The following is a 15,359-nucleotide window of genomic DNA, read 5'->3' as shown; positions in this document are numbered from 1 at the left end:
TATGCCAAGGTTGCAGGTTCCATCCCTATCAGGGCACATACAAGAAGCAACCATGCCCGGCTGGCGTGATTCAGTGCTTGAGCATCGACCTATGTACCAGGAGGTCACAGTTGGATTCCCGGTTAGGGCACATGCCCGGGTTTCGGGCTTGATCCCCAGTGGGAGCATGCGGGAGGTGGACGATGGATGATTCTCTCTCATCTTTGATGTTCTACCTCTCTCTCTCCCTCTCCCTTTCTCTCTGAAATCAATAAAAATATATTTTAAAAAAAGAACTCTTAAAACACAACAATAAGCAAACAACCCAATTTTAAAAGGGCAACAAGTTTGAACAGAAACTTCACTAAAAAAGGCATCTGAATGGCAAATAACCACATGGAAAAATGCTCAGCATTGGTCACTAGGGAAATGAAAATTAAAATGATAATGAGATGCCATTATGCACCCATAAGAGTGAATAAGTTAAAAAGACTGACCAGTCTAAGTGTTGACAAGGATGGACAGAACTGGAACTCATATACTTCTGGTGGGAAAAGGAAAATTGTACCACTTTGTGATACTATTTGTTAATGTCATAAAAAGTTAAACATATGATCTAACCATTCTACTCCTAGGTATTTACCCAAGAAAAAGGAAAGCATATGTCCATAGAAAGACTTGTGCATGCATGTTTATTTATAATAACTGCCCCCCCACATCCCTAATCCCTGGCAACCACTATTCTGTCCTCCATCTCTAAAATGTTGTCATTTCAAAAATGTCATATTAGTAGAATCAATACTGATGTATTCCTTTGGGATTGGCTTTTTTTTTTCCACAAAGCATAAAATTTCCTAGAGATTCAGCCAAGTTGTGGCATGTATAAACTGTTCTCTTTTTTTTTTTACTGCTGAGTTATATTCCATGGTATATACTTATACTGTAATTTATTTTTATGGGTCATTTTAAAATACAAAATGATTATCATTATCTGCTTCTTGCAAAGGGCAACAATAATTTATTTTGCAGTTGTTGGGTGGCATGTTCTTTAAATATTCTGGCATATAACATGCAAAATATGTGTTAATTGACTGTTTGTGTTATCAGTAAGGCTCCCAGTCAATAGTAGTTTAAGTTTTGGGGAGTCAAAAGCTATACATGGATTTTCAACTGTGTGGGGTTCGGCGCCCCTAATCTCCACATTGTTCAAAGGTCAACTGTAGTTGTTTGTCTATCATCCGGTTATTTTTTCCTATCTGTACTTGTGTCATTTATTTCTGACTTCTTATGGATTGAGGATATTTTAAAAGCCCATTTTATCTCCTCTATTGGGTTTTTATATCCACATTTTTTGGTGGTTGCTCTAAGAATTACAATATGAATCCCTAACTTATCCCAATGTTCCCTGAATTAAAATTATACCTCTTCATGTACTAGTATAATGTAAGAACCTTACAACAGTATAATTCCATGGGCATCCCTCTCCACTTGTTATAAAACTAACAATATATTATTATTTTTAAATAGTTATTTGTATTTACATTTTTTGAAGGATTTTTAGAAGTCTTCTATGCATAGTTGCCTTGTCTGGTGCTCTTTATTCCTTCTGTGGACCCAAGCTTCCAATTGATGTCATTTCCCTTCAGCTTGAAAAACTTCCTTAGCATTTCTTAAAGTCTGGGTCTCCTGGCAATGAAATGGGGCACCTGTCATTTAATAAGGCTTGCTACCATGTCTGTTGCATTATAGGATTCAAACAACCCGGGCAAGTCCCTGGGAATAGACTCACCCCAGTCCCCAAACCCCAGCAACCTCATCCTGGCAGTCTGAAAAGGAGCTGGGTCTGATGGTGATCAAAGAGGTCCCTGCGAATGAGGCACCTGCAGTGGCTTCCCACAGCCCAGTCTTCCTTCCAGTCATGTTCCCACAACAAACTTGGGGTCCACCTAAACCTCCCACTCAGAGCAGGAGCAGCTAGGCTGTGTATGGGCTGAGGGTTGTCTCTTCCAGGCCTAAGAATGTCATCCCTCAGAGCCCTTTCCTTGATCTCTTATGGACTGCAGATAGCAGAGGGTGGCCTCCTGGTGGTTAGAGATGACCTGTCCCTCCTGCCCTCCTCCCTGCCCTAGTAACAGACTGGCCCCTGACATTTACACTTCCCTGAGCCTCTCTTAGCCTCCCAGAGGTTTTGCTCAGGGGTCTCAGCTTTTTCAGAGGGAACTTGGCTACTCAGCTCTCATGAGTCTTTTATGGATGCTAAGGACGTCTCTTCAAGATTAAGGTCATGGCCCCAACTGGTTTGGCTCAGTGGATAGAGTGTCGGCCTGTGGACTGAAGGGTCCCAGGTTCAATTCCGGTCAAGAGCATGTACCTTGGTTGCGGGCACATCTCCAGTGGGGGGTGTGCAGGAGGCAGCTGGTCAATGTTTCTCTCTCATCTCTATCCCTCTCCCCTCCTCTCTGTAAAAAAATCAATATTTTTTTTAAAAGATTAAGGTCATGTCCAGTTTAGTGTCTACTGCCAGGGCCTTAGCTGCAGACTCCTTTGATTGTGTATTTATCCACAGCCTTTATGCTGCCTCCTTGTCTTTCTCCTCCTGAGTTCCTCTTCCCAACCCTGCAGTGGCTCCACACAGGCCACGCTTGCTATGTGCAGCAGGCAATCCTAGGATGGTGGCCTCTCTTCTGTCATGTGGTGCAGTGTGGGCAGCCAGAGTGTCTCCCTCTAACTGGGTGCCCATGGGCACATCCTATAAGCCATAAGCCCTTGCAGCTTTAGTTCATTCACCTGTTAACAGGACTGTTGTGAAAATGAAATGAGATTAATCATGTGAAGTCTTTTTTTTTTTTAATGTATTTTACAGAAAGGAAGGGAGAGGGAGAAAGAGTTAGAAACATTGATGAGAGAGAAACATCAATCAGCTGCCTCCTGCACGCCCCCCCCCCCCCCCCCCCCCGTAGATGTGCCCGCAACCAATAAATGATCGTGCCCTTGACTGGAATCGAACCTGGGACCCTTGAGTCCGCAGGCCGACGCTCTATCCACTGAGCCAAACCAGTTAGGGAAATCATGTGAAGTCTTTAGTACAGAATCTGGAACCTGATGAGTTACCCACATTAGGTATTGTGGTCACGGCCCGGCCCTCAAACATTTTTCCCAACTCCCCTTCCAGCCTCAATTCATTTGCCGAGGGGTTTGGCTCCTGGAGGTTGCTGGATATTCAGGAATGTGACCTCATTTTGCAGAGTGCCACTGGCTTTCACATTTGGCCTTCCAGGAAGGGATGTCAGGCCTCAGACACTAGCAGGTAGATCCTAGGGACTTGCCACCTGCTCTCTCAGTTTTCGGGACCACGTGGCTTTCTCAGGGGCTTTCCTGTCCACCTAGTGGCCTGCTGGGGTCAGAGAGGTAAGATGGGTGAGGCCTTGCTTCCTAGGAGCTCACACCTGCGTGGGGGAGAAGACCCAGAAGCCACAACTACAGCGCTCCCAGTTCGGGGAAAGACGGCCAGATGCTCCTATGCTCAGGATCCCTCGGGAGCACCTGATCAGCTGAGAGTCTCCCCGACATTGATGATGCATAGCTAGAACACTGATGGGCGAATGGGAGGTAGCAAGACAGACAGTGAGGGAAGGGCACCCAGGCATAGGGAAGAGCATTTAAGAAGGCTTGAAAAAGCCCGATACATAACTGGAAGTCCACTCCTGGGTGAGGGCTAAAAACCTTCAATCCATCCACAAGGCATCCAAGACCAAACTCCCTTGAGTTCAAAGCCCTTCACAATCTTGCCCCACCTTACTTCCCATATCTCCTCCCCACCCCCATCCTCAAACCCCGACCCTATATTATAGCCACTCTGATGGTTTCCCGTTCTCCACACCGGCCATTCTGGCCTCCAGGCCTTTGCCCAGGCTGCTCCCTCTGCAGGGAATGTTCTAATCTCCACGGAGCTAACTCCCTCTCATCTTCCAAAACCCAACTCAGGAGCCATCTCCACTAGAAGCCCTTCCAGTAGGAGTCCGGGGCTACCCCTCAGAAACCAGCCCGTTATTTTTGTTGAATAATTAATCATGCCAAGGAAATATCCCCTGTGGCTTGTTGACACGCCCCCACCCTCCGCACACCTTTGCCCATGCTTTGTTCAAGCTTCTGGAGGCAGGCGTCATTTCTTATGCTCTTTGCTCTTTCTTCCGTGTCTAACTCTGTGTTTGTTGAATGAATAAATGATCGGCATGCCATTTCACATCACATGGGTCTTGTGGGCCCACCAGGCCCCGCCCGCGTCTTCGCCTCCACCCCCAGCTCCTGGCTCCAGTGCCCGGAGCGCTGGCTGCCTGGAGCGCCCCGGCGCAGGCACCGTCCCCTCCGCACACCCTGGGGCCGCCCCGCCCGAGGCCGGGCTGGAGCCCGCCCCGCCCACAGTCGGTCCTTCGGGGATTGGTGCCCCCGCCGCCGGGAGGCGGGGACAGGTCCCGGCTGCTGCTGACGCCGCCTCCGCCAGAAAAGCCCCGCGGGCGGGCAGGCGGGGGACAGACGGCGCGGCCCGGCGGCGGTGAGTGCGTGGCGGCCCGAGGTGGGGCGGGGCGGGCGGGAGCCGGGGACGCCGAGGACCGAGGCGCGGCTCGCGTCCGCCGCCCCACGTGCTGCGCTCCGCCAAGCGCCGTGCGGGAGCCCAGGGCAGCTCCTCCCCCGGGACCCCGCCTCGGGGCTGAGGAGGTCGTCAGTCCCGTCTTGTCTTCCAGACCCGGAGGATCGAGGCTCCCGGACGACGAGGAACCACCCAACATGGCATCGGAGGTGAGTGGGACCTCGGGGACGCGGGTCCTGCCAGACTCCAGACGAGGGGGAGGGGCGCCCTGCGGGCCAGCCGCAGCCGCGACCTGCGCGCGGGGTCTCCTGGTGCCACACCTGCCCCGGCCGCCCTCCTGGCAAGGGTCCTTACTGGCTCCAGGCAGCGGGCACCTGCCGGGGCCTGGCAGAGACCTGCGCCCCTCCTGCGCCCCTTCCCAGAGCCTGTGTGGCAAACCCACCAACGCACACTGCTCAGGAAGGCGGCCCTGACCCGACCTGCTGCCGAAGCAGTTGTCCCCGAGTAGTAGAATCCGCATGACTGGCTGTGGCAAGAGCCAGGAGGTGGGGGACCTTGCCCTGAGGCCCCAGTGGCCCGGAGCTTCCTCCCTGCCCTAGAGCCAGGGGACTCCTGGGTTGTCTTCCTGACCAGAGTGGCAGGAGTCTGAGGCACAGGCTCCTTTTCTGTGCCCCAGTTGATTTATCTGGCAAATGGGGGGAATGACAGTTGTCTGCCTCCCCCTGTAAGGTACTAGATTGTGAGGTCATTGCCTGGAACCCTTCAGGTAAAAGGGACTGTTTGCTTGATATGTCATTGGACCCGGGAAGCAGGAGGTGTGGGGTTCAGCCCCTCCGGGCCCTCATTAGCTGGCAAATCACTTCCTCCTCTGGGCCTGTTTGTGCATCTGAATAAATAGGATAAGAAGGCCTGCCCTGCCAGCTGCGAGGTCCCGGTGGAGGGCTGGGGGGGGCAGGGCCTGGACTTTGGAGCCCAACAGACTTGGTTTCTGAACAGTCACTCGACCTCCCTGAACCTCTTTTCTCGATTATAAAATAGGAGTGACAGTGCCCACCTCGTAGGAGGGTGTGACAGCACATATGGCAGGCCTAGACAGGGCCAGGTAGCAGGAGGTGCTCAATACGTGGTGGCAGACTATACTCCCAGGAACATCTCAGCCCAACCCAGGGCCCCTGCCCCTTGCCCTAACGGGATCATTCTGGCCCAGATGTTTGCTGCCTTAGCAGTTCCCTCTCCCACCACATTGGGCTTTCCCGGTGCCCAGGCTGTGGCACCTCATTTCCTGGGGTCCTTTTAAGCCTGCCAGTGCAGGGGGGCGGGGGGGGGGTGTGGCGGAGGAGAGGGGAGCTTGGCCCTAAAGCAGAATAGAATAGGCTGCTTTCAGGAGACCCAGGTGCCAGGTGACCTCTGCTTGCCCCAGGCCGTCCTGTGGGTTTGGACTAATTGGTTTGGCCGCAGCCCCACTTGTTAAGTAGTTGTTATTACTAACAACCCAGGCTGGGAGTCAGGGACCTGCTGGGAGAGGTGGTGCCAGGCCTCCGGCTGAGGGGCAGGCTGGCTCTCCATCCTTACTGGCTGGCCCTGGCCCTCTGGCCCCAATAGTTAGGACTGGGACCCCATGTTTTGATTGGGGATCAAGGTTTGCTGGGGCAGCAGAGGGTAAGGGGCGGGCCCAGTTCAAAAGGCTGAGGGGGGAGGAGGCAGCTTCTGCAAGGGGCCAGGGCTGCTGGGCACTGAGGGGTCAGCTCACAGCCTGGGCCTGAGCGTGGTGGAGGCCCATGGTGCACACAGGAACCAAGCTAAGGCACACTCTGGCCCACGCAGCCCTCGGCTGCTCCCTTAGTAACACCTAGACTTTACACGGTGCTATGTATGCACTTGGCAAATTATATCAAATCGATAGAGGGGCAATCCTGAGGCTTGGAGAGGTTATATAACATGCCCACGGTCAGGTGGCTCGCAGAGGTCCGAGACATTGCAGAGGGACAGGGGAGGACATGTCCCCAGGAGCCATTTAAACCCCACTCCAGGGGAAAGGTGCCAGAGAAGTACCATGCACACCTCCACCTTGGCACACTCTCTTCCTCATCCTTGGCACTCTGGGTGCTCAGACTGCTTCAAAGGTGTTCTGCACCCCTCCCCCATCTGTCCCATGCCCTGGCCTATGCCCTCTTTCAAAACAGAGATGCCTCTATCCCATCTCTCTGCCCTTGGCTCCTGGGGGCAGAGGGGCAGCTCGTGACCTCCTAGAAGGCCAGTGGTAACAGGTGTGTCCGAGGTGCTCTCCAAAGAAGTTTTGGGGATGGCACCTGAGGTCCTGCCCCAAGCTCTGGGAGGGAGATGCAGGTAACTTAAGCCTGTTGGGCCCCTCGGTGCCTCCTTGCCCGTCCTTGAAGCAGAAGTTCAGAACAGCAGAGCCAGCAGAGGTCCTGGCGGAACGAGGGTGCAGAGTGTGCGCGGGCTGCCCTCACACTGCCGGACTGCAGTCCTGGCTGTGCCAGCCCTGGCGAGGGCAAAAGATACAAAACTGTTCTGTGCTTCAGTTTCCCCCTCTCTGTACCGGATAGATTGGTGCCCACTTCAGAGGGTCGCTGCCAGGACATGCCCAGCATTCGGAACAGTGCCTGGTAAACTGAGGTGTTACCGGGATTATTATTATCACTGGTACCTCAGAGCTGATTCAGACTCTGGATTCCACCTTGGTCAGTGGCAGGAGAGGCCCCAGAAGTTCCGCTGTGGTCTCAGGGGTCCTTGTACCCTGGAGCAGTGTCAGGTGGTGGGAAAGAGCCCACACTTCACTGTCCAGCCACCGTCCCACACACACTCCTTGGGCAAGTGCCTGCCTCTCTCTGAGCCTCAGTTTCCTTATCTGTCCAGTGAGAATAATCCTGCCTGCTGGCTGCCCCTGCCATCACATTGACAACCCTCCTGAGGGCCCTTTGTGAGAGGCACTGCCCTTGAGGTTGGGGGAGGGCGGGGAGATTAATTGCTCCTGCTCTCCTGACCAGAGCGGGAAGCTATGGGGCGGCCGGTTTGTGGGCGCAGTGGACCCCATCATGGAGAAGTTCAACGCGTCCATCGCCTACGATCGGCAGCTGTGGGAAGTGGATGTGCAAGGCAGCAAGGCCTATAGCCGGGGCCTGGAGAAGGCCGGCCTCCTCACCAAGGCCGAGATGGACAAGATACTCCACGGCCTGGACAAGGTACTGCTCATGCCCCAAGGTCCTTCCGAGGGCCCCTTCCTGTGGCCTCGGGCTCCCAGAAATCCCCGCGCACAGGCTGCAGCGTCACCCTAAGCCTCTCACATCCCTTTGCGGTGATTATACACCTAGAGAGGTGCCCTTTACCCCTGTACAGAGCTCCCTGTCTCTCTTCATCCGGAATGCCCCGCGGCCCCGTGGCTCAGGGCAAAGGTGCATGGGGCCTGAGATGCTCCCTTGGGTGGGGGCTGCACAGGCCCCCCCTGGGGAGCACTGCCAGGACTCAGCTTCTATCCAGGGACAGTCAGTGATCAGGGTGAGGGTGGGAACAGGGCTTGGCCCTCGCGGCTGCCCGTGCCTGCCAGCCTGACCCCTGGGTGGCTGCCATCCACTACAGGTGGCTGAGGAGTGGGCCCAGGGCACCTTCAAACTAAATCCCAACGATGAGGACATCCACACAGCCAACGAGCGGCGTCTCAAGGTATGACCCCATCCTCCCTCCTCTCCCTCCCACCCCCTGCCCCCGCCTTCCCTCTCCACTTGCCCTGGGCCTCTTGGAGCATAAGCACCAAGGTTCTGTTCACTTCGTCTTTGGCACAGTTTGGGCGGGACTTCAGAACAGGAGGCCTCAGCAGAGAGGGCAGAGACTTGGGCAGGCCCTGGGGCCCCTGGGGCAGGGAGGGAGGACTCCAGGGCAGGGAGGAAGCATGACCACGTGGGTGGACCCCACTGGGCTTGAGCAGACCCTGACCCATGCCTCCTCCACCCCTAGGAGCTCATTGGTGAAACCGCAGGGAAGCTGCACACAGGACGAAGTCGGAACGACCAGGTGCCGCCAGCCCTCCACCCCCGCCCTGTGCTTCCCAACCTGGGGGAGCTCAGACAGCCGAGTTGGGGCTCAGCAGCTGTCCTGGCTCCTCAGGGGAGTCACACATCAGTCTCCCTGAGTGCCGCCTCCCCTCCACAGGTGGTCACAGATCTCAGGCTGTGGATGCGGCAGAACTGCTCGATGCTCTCTGCCCTCCTCCGGGAGCTCATCAGAACCATGGTGGACCGGGCAGAGGCGTGAGTCCCCTGGGGACACCCAGGTGGCAGAGAGGGGCACGAGGGCAGCCAGGTCTCTTCTCCCCTGAGACAGGCGGCTTGAATGCCAGCCCTAGGAGGCACAGGTGAAGAGGGTAGAGGAGCCAGGCCTTGGGTGCAGGGGGTCCCAGAGCTCCTGGACTGAGTGAGCAGAGCAACAGGAGTGGGGCGTTTCTTGCAGCATGCCTTACCCCGTGGCAGACGGGGCAAGCTCACGCTTTGAGGATTCAGGAGCAGGAAGCGAAAGCACTGGGCAGGTGCCCCGAAGCCCGAGGAAGGGGGCTGGCCGCGCCTGGGGCAGACAGAGCCGCTCCCCAGCCACCTGTGCCCCTCGTCCCCATTTCTGCCCAACACGCTGGCGAAGGACAGAGCCAGAGGCTGCCTCCCACCTGCCTCATCCCCAAGCTTTGGCTTCTGTGCCTTGACTACTGAGAAGTCCCTATTTGGTGTCAGGGACAGGGTTGACCCCTCCTTTTCCCCAACTCCCTGTGACCCCTGTTTCACAGACCACATCACCTGGGGGCAAACCAGGGCACAAGCACCATCACGCTTGGGGGCCGGAGGGTTAAAGAGGGACTGCTGAGGAGTGCTGGCCTTCTCTTTTGGGGTAGTGAGAGGTTCTGAAATTGATGTGGTGATGGTTGTACACTTCTAATGAGAGAATTGTATGTGAATCATCCCCTCAGAAATGTTTACTAAAAAAACAAACCAGAACCACCACCCACAGCACTCTGCCCCTGCCCCGCCCACTCGGAAGTGCCCCTGGCTCTCGGGCTCCTGGGGAGCTTCTCGCTCGCAGACATGGCTCCCGCTGCCAGGTGGTACCCGCTGTGCTGTGAGTTGCAAAGACCCGAGCTGAGGGTCTAATCCACGCTTGGTCTTGGGTCTGTTCCCTTACAATGATTTATCCCCGGGAGATCACTCGACCCCTCGTGCAGGTAGATCCTGGTAGACCTGCCCTGCTGTTTTCGGGAGCGGCCAGGCCTGCAGGCCCTCAGGCACCCGGCCCCTGCTCTTCCCCCACAGGGAACGGGACATCCTCTTCCCAGGGTACACACACCTGCAGAGGGCTCAGCCCATCCGCTGGAGCCACTGGATCCTGAGGTGAGCGGGACGGTGATGGAGGGGCCGTGATGGAGGGGAGGCCCCCTGGCTGCCCTGACCTTCCCTGGCCTGGCTTCCCACAGCCACGCCGTGGCACTGACCAGAGACTCCGAGAGGCTGCTGGAGGTGCAGAAGCGGATCAACGTCCTGCCCCTGGGCAGGTGAGTGAGGTCCCCGTGCTCCGAGGGTGGGGACAGGGCTGCGGCCACATAGTGAGCATGGCCCTTGGGGATTGACAGGAGAGGAGCCAGCAAGGACCGAGGGGCCTGGCCTTCCCATCCAGCGTTCTTCCTACATAGGCAGGCGGGATCTTGCAGGGACACCCAGGTCTCTCTGAGGTGTGGACAGCCAAGCTAGAAAGTGTGTCAGAGCAGGGCCAGAGCTCCCCGGAGAAGCCCCTGAGAGCCAGCCAGTCACCCACAGCCGGCCGTTCCCTGCACGGGGACAAGTGGCAGGTGCCAAGCTGACTGGCCGTAGCCCTGGCAGCCAGGGCGCTGCTCTGGGTGTGTATGTGCCAGGGCCTGCTTGCCAGGAGCCCTGGTCACTCAGAATCCCCTGCCCCCGCAGTGGGGCCATTGCAGGCAATCCTCTGGGTGTGGACCGGGAGCTGCTCCGAACAGGTAAGCCCTCCGCCCACCCTCGGGAGATCACCATCAGCTTCTGCCCGGGTCTTGCAGAGAGAGGGCAGGGGTCTGGGTGAATCCCGTTACCTATGGACGCTGAAGTTAGAGAGGCAGGGGAAGGCCTGTGCAGGGGTGCATGGCCCTGGGTACACTCAGGGCTCCTGCCTCCCTCTGGGACTGTACAAGAGGCCCTCCCCACTCCCCGCCCCTCCCTACTCCTCCCTGAAAGGGGCCACGGGGCGGTGGCTGGGCAGCCTGGTTCAGAGTGGAGGAGGCCCATCCTTGTCCACAGCTCAGCCCTATTGCCTTCCCCTTCTCCCCCTTGTCCAGAACTCAAATTTGGGGCCATCACTCTCAACAGCATGGATGCTACCAGTGAGCGAGACTTTGTGGGTGAGTCCTGGGGGCCAGCCCCCTCATCCCCTGCACAGCGCCCCGCCTCTGCCCTCCAGCCCCAGTCCTCTCCAGCCCCTCCCACTCCCATTTGTGCGCCTGGGGAAGAGCAAGAGAGGCCTGGTGACCCGAGAGCCTGCTTTCCCTCCGCCCCTCCCCCCACAAGCCGAGTTCCTGTTCTGGGCCTCGCTGTGCATGACCCATCTCAGCAGGATGGCTGAGGATCTCATCCTCTACGGCACCAAGGAGTTCAGCTTTGTGCAGCTCTCCGACGCCTACAGGTAAGGCCGCCCGCTGGCCTGCCCGGCTCTGCGCCCCCACAGGGCTTCCTTCCTCTCCGCCCCAGCCAGCAGAGCAGCCAGGGCCAGAGGAGTCCCTTCAGCCCCAGCATCTCTGTCCCTAGCACTGGAAGCAGCCTGATGCCCCAGAAGAAAAACCCAGACAGCCTGGAGCTGATCCGGAGCAAGGCGGGCCGAGTGTTTGGACGGGTGAGACGGGCAGGGAGCAGGGCAAGGCCTCTGGCTGACCCAGAGGGTCCTGGGAAGCTTCCAGGGCGGGCTCCGAGGTCCAGCCTCCTGACCCTCACTCTGCCCTCAGTGTGCTGGGCTCCTGATGACCCTCAAGGGACTTCCAAGCACCTACAACAAGGACTTACAGGTGTGAGGCGGCGGCGGTGGGAGGAGGGACCCCTCTGCATATACGCCACGTACCGGTTCTCAGGGCCCTGGCACTTCCAGGCGGGGGCCCCACGGAGTTGCCACGTTCCATCCCGACCCTGACCACCCTGAGCGCTTTCTCCTCTCCCTCGGTGTGGGGTGTGGGGTGTGGGGGTGCTGAGTGCTCCCAGTGGAAAGCAGTGGGGATGCCTCCGTGAGGGACGGGGCTGCTGAGCCCTCACCTCCTGCCACGTGCCTCCCTCTCAGGAGGACAAGGAAGCCGTGTTTGAAGTGTCAGACACCATGGGTGCCGTCCTCCAGGTGGCCACTGGCGTCATCTCTACGTTGCAGGTAAGACATGCATCTTCTCTCCCGGCCCCTAAGCTCTGGGATGGGCAGAGGGAGATCATGAGAGGAGGCCAGGGTGGGTGGTCCAGAAGCCCTGGGGCAGGGGGAGGCGGCATGTGCTTGGTCCTGCCTTTGAGGGACAAAACTATGGAAGTAGTTAGTCTCAAGGAGTCCCATCACCTGGCCTGACCAGATTTCTTTTTATTATGGGAAATTCCATTATGCAACAGTTGAGAACGTGTGTGATGAACCCCTGTGTACCAACACCCGGCTTCAGCAATAACCACCTCATGGCCGTTCTTGATTTGGCAGCTATCTTGGCCCCACCCCCTTATTTGAACCAGTTCCCCATCTGCGTATCATTTCAATCCTAACTAGTTCGGGATGTGTCTAAAGCAGTGGTTCTGAGACCAGCAGCGTCAGCATCACCTGGGAACTTGAGAGAGTGCAATTCTGGGCCTCATTCCAGTAACACTGGACCCGACTCCGGGGATGGGCCCGGCGGTCTGTATTTGTAATAAATCCTGCAGGTGATTCTGATGTGCACTAAAGAGAAGGACTCTGGAAACGTAATGGCAACCCCTGTAGCACCCCTAGAAATTACCAATAATTATGAAAAGACGGCTCGAGCCGGAGAGAGCAAACAGGGGGGGGAAGAGTGGGTCTGCCCAGGGCAGGAGACATACTGGCTGAGGGGCAGGCTTGGAGCTGGCAGCTTCAGGCCCGGGGTCCCCAGGGCCCCAAGACTCACCACTTCCCCACCCGCATCCCCAGATTCACCGTGAGAACATGGTGCAGGCTCTTAGCCCTGACATGCTGGCCACTGACCTCGCCTACTACCTGGTCCGCAAAGGGGTGAGTGTGGGGCGGCTGGCTGGAGGGGCCGGGGGCAGGGGTGGTCAGGGAGGCACAGGTACCCACAGCAGGGCAGGGAGCCGGGAAGCCTGCTTCAGTGCTGCCCTCCGCTCGGCACCTGCAGATGCCATTCCGCCAGGCCCACGAGGCCTCTGGGAAAGCAGTGTTCATGGCAGAGACCAAGGGGGTCGCCCTGAACCAGCTGTCGCTGAAGGAGCTACAGACCATCAGGTGCGGCCCCCTCCCCTCCCTCCGCTGCCTCCCAGGCCCCTGAGGCTGCGTGGCTGGGCTGTGCTAGCCCATCTCCTTCCCTCCCCAGCCCCCTGTTCGCGGGCGACGTGAGCCAGGTGTGGGACTACGGGCACAGCGTGGAGCAGTATGCTGCCCTGGGTGGCACCGCCCGCTCCAGTGTCGACTGGCAGATCAGCCAGGTGCGAGCGCTGCTTCGGGCACAGCAGGCCTAGGTCGCCCACCCCGCTCCCAAATAAAGTGCGCCTCGAGGAGGCTGCTGCCTGTCTCCTGCCGAGCCTGACTCCCTCCCCGGGGCTTTCTGGGGTCTGTTGGGAGGCAGTGGAGGTCATCAAGGAGGTGAAGAAACTGGACAAGGAATGCGAGTCACAGTGGGCATTGCGTCTCATCAGAGCCTCTGCCCTGCCCGGCCCCCTGTTCCCTTCATTGGGGGGGGTGGGAGGGGCATTACAGTGACCTCCTGCCCTGGGTGTCTTGGCAGGACTGGCCTCTCTGGAGCCCTGTTGGGACCTGATGGGCTTCAGTCACCAGTCAGTCCCTGTCTGTCTCCTTCCTTCCGGTGTCCCCGAGGCTCCCCACTCCCGTTCTCCCCGCTTAACCCACCTTCCCTGGGCCATCAGGCACAGTTGCAGGGTATCGTTGTCCTGAGGGATAGTTGGTGTGCATGCCTGGCACTAGGTAAGCTTCATACACAGGTTAAGAAGGCACCTCCTCCAATGGGCAAAGATACTCTAGTCAATAAATGGTGTTGGGACAATTGGACAGATACATGCAAAAAAAAAAAAAAGTCATTAAAGCACCTTCTTACAGCATATACAAGAATAAACTCAAAATGGATTAAAGATGTAAATGTAACACCTGAAACCATGAAACTTCTAGAAGAAAACATAGGCGGTAAACTCTCACATTGCTCTTATTAATATTTTTTCTGATCTATCTCCTTGGTTAAGGAGAACAACAACAAAAATAAACAAATGGGACTGCATCAAACTAAAAAGTTTTTGCACAGCAAAGGGAACCATCAACAAAACAAAAGGACAACCTACTGAGTGGGAGAATATATTCGCCAACGATCCATCTGATAAGGGGTGAACTGAATTTGGAGGGGACACCATTCCACGCACTACGCCGTGCTTTCCAATTCCTTTACCAGCATTTTCCCTTCCATTTCTAATCTGAAGAGCTTAGAAATACTCCCGGACAGAGGAGATGGGATGAAAACAAGCTACAGGCAGCTCCTCACTGTGTCCTTATCTCAAACCCAACTTCAGAAACTCTTATCATTTTAGTTCCTTTTTGTGTTTTTCCTCTCCTGCTCTCTTACTCTAAGCCAGGTCTCCATTTGGCACCGGACCTTCTTTCCTGCTCCCGCTCAGCCAGAGCACGTCCTCCTCACCCTCTGAACTCACTTAAAATTGTCCAAGGAGAATTTGGAGGTTTCCAGAGCCATCCTCTAACTTAGAGCATCTATTTGGTTAACTCTGCAATTGACACTACAACCGCTACTCACTCGATCACGTTCTAGAGTTGTATGAGTCCCACCCAATATTTGAGACGAAGGATTTTTGCTGGGGATAGGGACTACTGGGAGAGTGGTTGACCTCTAGATGTGAACTCGGGAGTGGGTCAGTTTGACAAGCTTCCTCCTTGACAAGGAGGAAGAGGCTCCGAGTTGACAAAGCAGAACTTCCACATACCACCTTAGCAGATGCCTGTCCTGTGGCTGACCTTGCAGAATATCCCCACGTGAAGTACCTGTGGCTCCCTAGGCAGCCTCAAGAGGTGGCCTGGCCTGTTGGCAAGTGCCTCATATCTCTCTCTCTCTCTCTCTCTCTCTCTCTCTCTCTCTCCTAATAAAAGAGTAATATGCAAATTAACCATCACTCTGCTACATCCACAAGCCATGCCCACCAGCCAATCAGGAGCAAATATGCAAATAAACCCAACCAAGATGGTTACGGCCACAGAGAGCAGGAGGGAGGCTTGGGTTTCCCTGGCAATGGAGGAAGCCAAGCTTTCCGCCTGCCCTTACTGGCCTAGGCCTCCACTCAAGGCTACAAAGTTTCAATGATAAAAGATACATAAATCCAAATAGAAATGGCAGCAGCACACAGAGCTGGAAAGAGCAGGAGGCTAGGGTTGCCCCCGGCGATGGAGGAAGCCAAGCTTTCCACACACCCTGGCCGGCCCAGGCCTCTGCTTAAGGCTACAAAGTTTCAATTATAGAAGATACATAAATCCCAACAGAAATGGCTGCCACCACGGAGCAAGCAGAAGGCTT

General features: G+C 56.2%; 1 protein-coding gene across 2 annotated transcripts; it reads left to right on the top strand.

Moving 5' to 3' along the window:
- Positions 1-4,440: 4,440 nt before the first annotated feature.
- Positions 4,441-13,346, top strand: ASL (argininosuccinate lyase). 2 transcript variants are annotated; one of them, XM_079798386.1, is made up of 17 exons: positions 4,441-4,531; positions 4,722-4,776; positions 7,576-7,770; positions 8,165-8,248; positions 8,540-8,596; positions 8,735-8,832; positions 9,877-9,954; positions 10,038-10,115; positions 10,522-10,574; positions 10,908-10,970; positions 11,137-11,251; positions 11,374-11,458; positions 11,568-11,627; positions 11,894-11,977; positions 12,749-12,829; positions 12,954-13,060; positions 13,149-13,346. In XM_079798386.1, exons 2-17 carry the CDS (start codon positions 4,765-4,767, stop codon positions 13,291-13,293), a joined length of 1,395 nt encoding a protein of 464 aa, XP_079654512.1. In that variant the 5' UTR covers positions 4,441-4,531; positions 4,722-4,764; the 3' UTR covers positions 13,294-13,346. The 2 variants fall into 2 exon arrangements, with proteins under 2 accessions (XP_079654512.1, XP_079654513.1); XM_079798387.1 differs by having other exon boundaries at positions 4,521-4,535.
- The last annotated feature ends 2,013 nt before the right edge of the window (positions 13,347-15,359 follow it).

This window comes from Cnephaeus nilssonii (genome assembly GCF_951640355.1).
Source record: "Cnephaeus nilssonii genome assembly, chromosome: 2".
In the NCBI taxonomy this organism is placed as follows: Eukaryota; Metazoa; Chordata; class Mammalia; order Chiroptera; family Vespertilionidae; genus Cnephaeus; species Cnephaeus nilssonii.
The sequence above is the reverse complement of the archived record's forward strand: the minus strand, read 5'-3'. Positions and strand labels throughout refer to the sequence as shown.

Bases quoted from the DNA above. Each gene is read 5' to 3' on its own strand.
- ASL (XM_079798386.1), top strand. The intron at 10,116-10,521 runs GTGAGTGAGGTC...CTGCCCCCGCAG, and splicing joins AACGTCCTGCCCCTGGGCAG to TGGGGCCATTGCAGGCAATC. The intron at 11,252-11,373 runs GTAAGGCCGCCC...CTCTGTCCCTAG, and splicing joins CAGCTCTCCGACGCCTACAG to CACTGGAAGCAGCCTGATGC.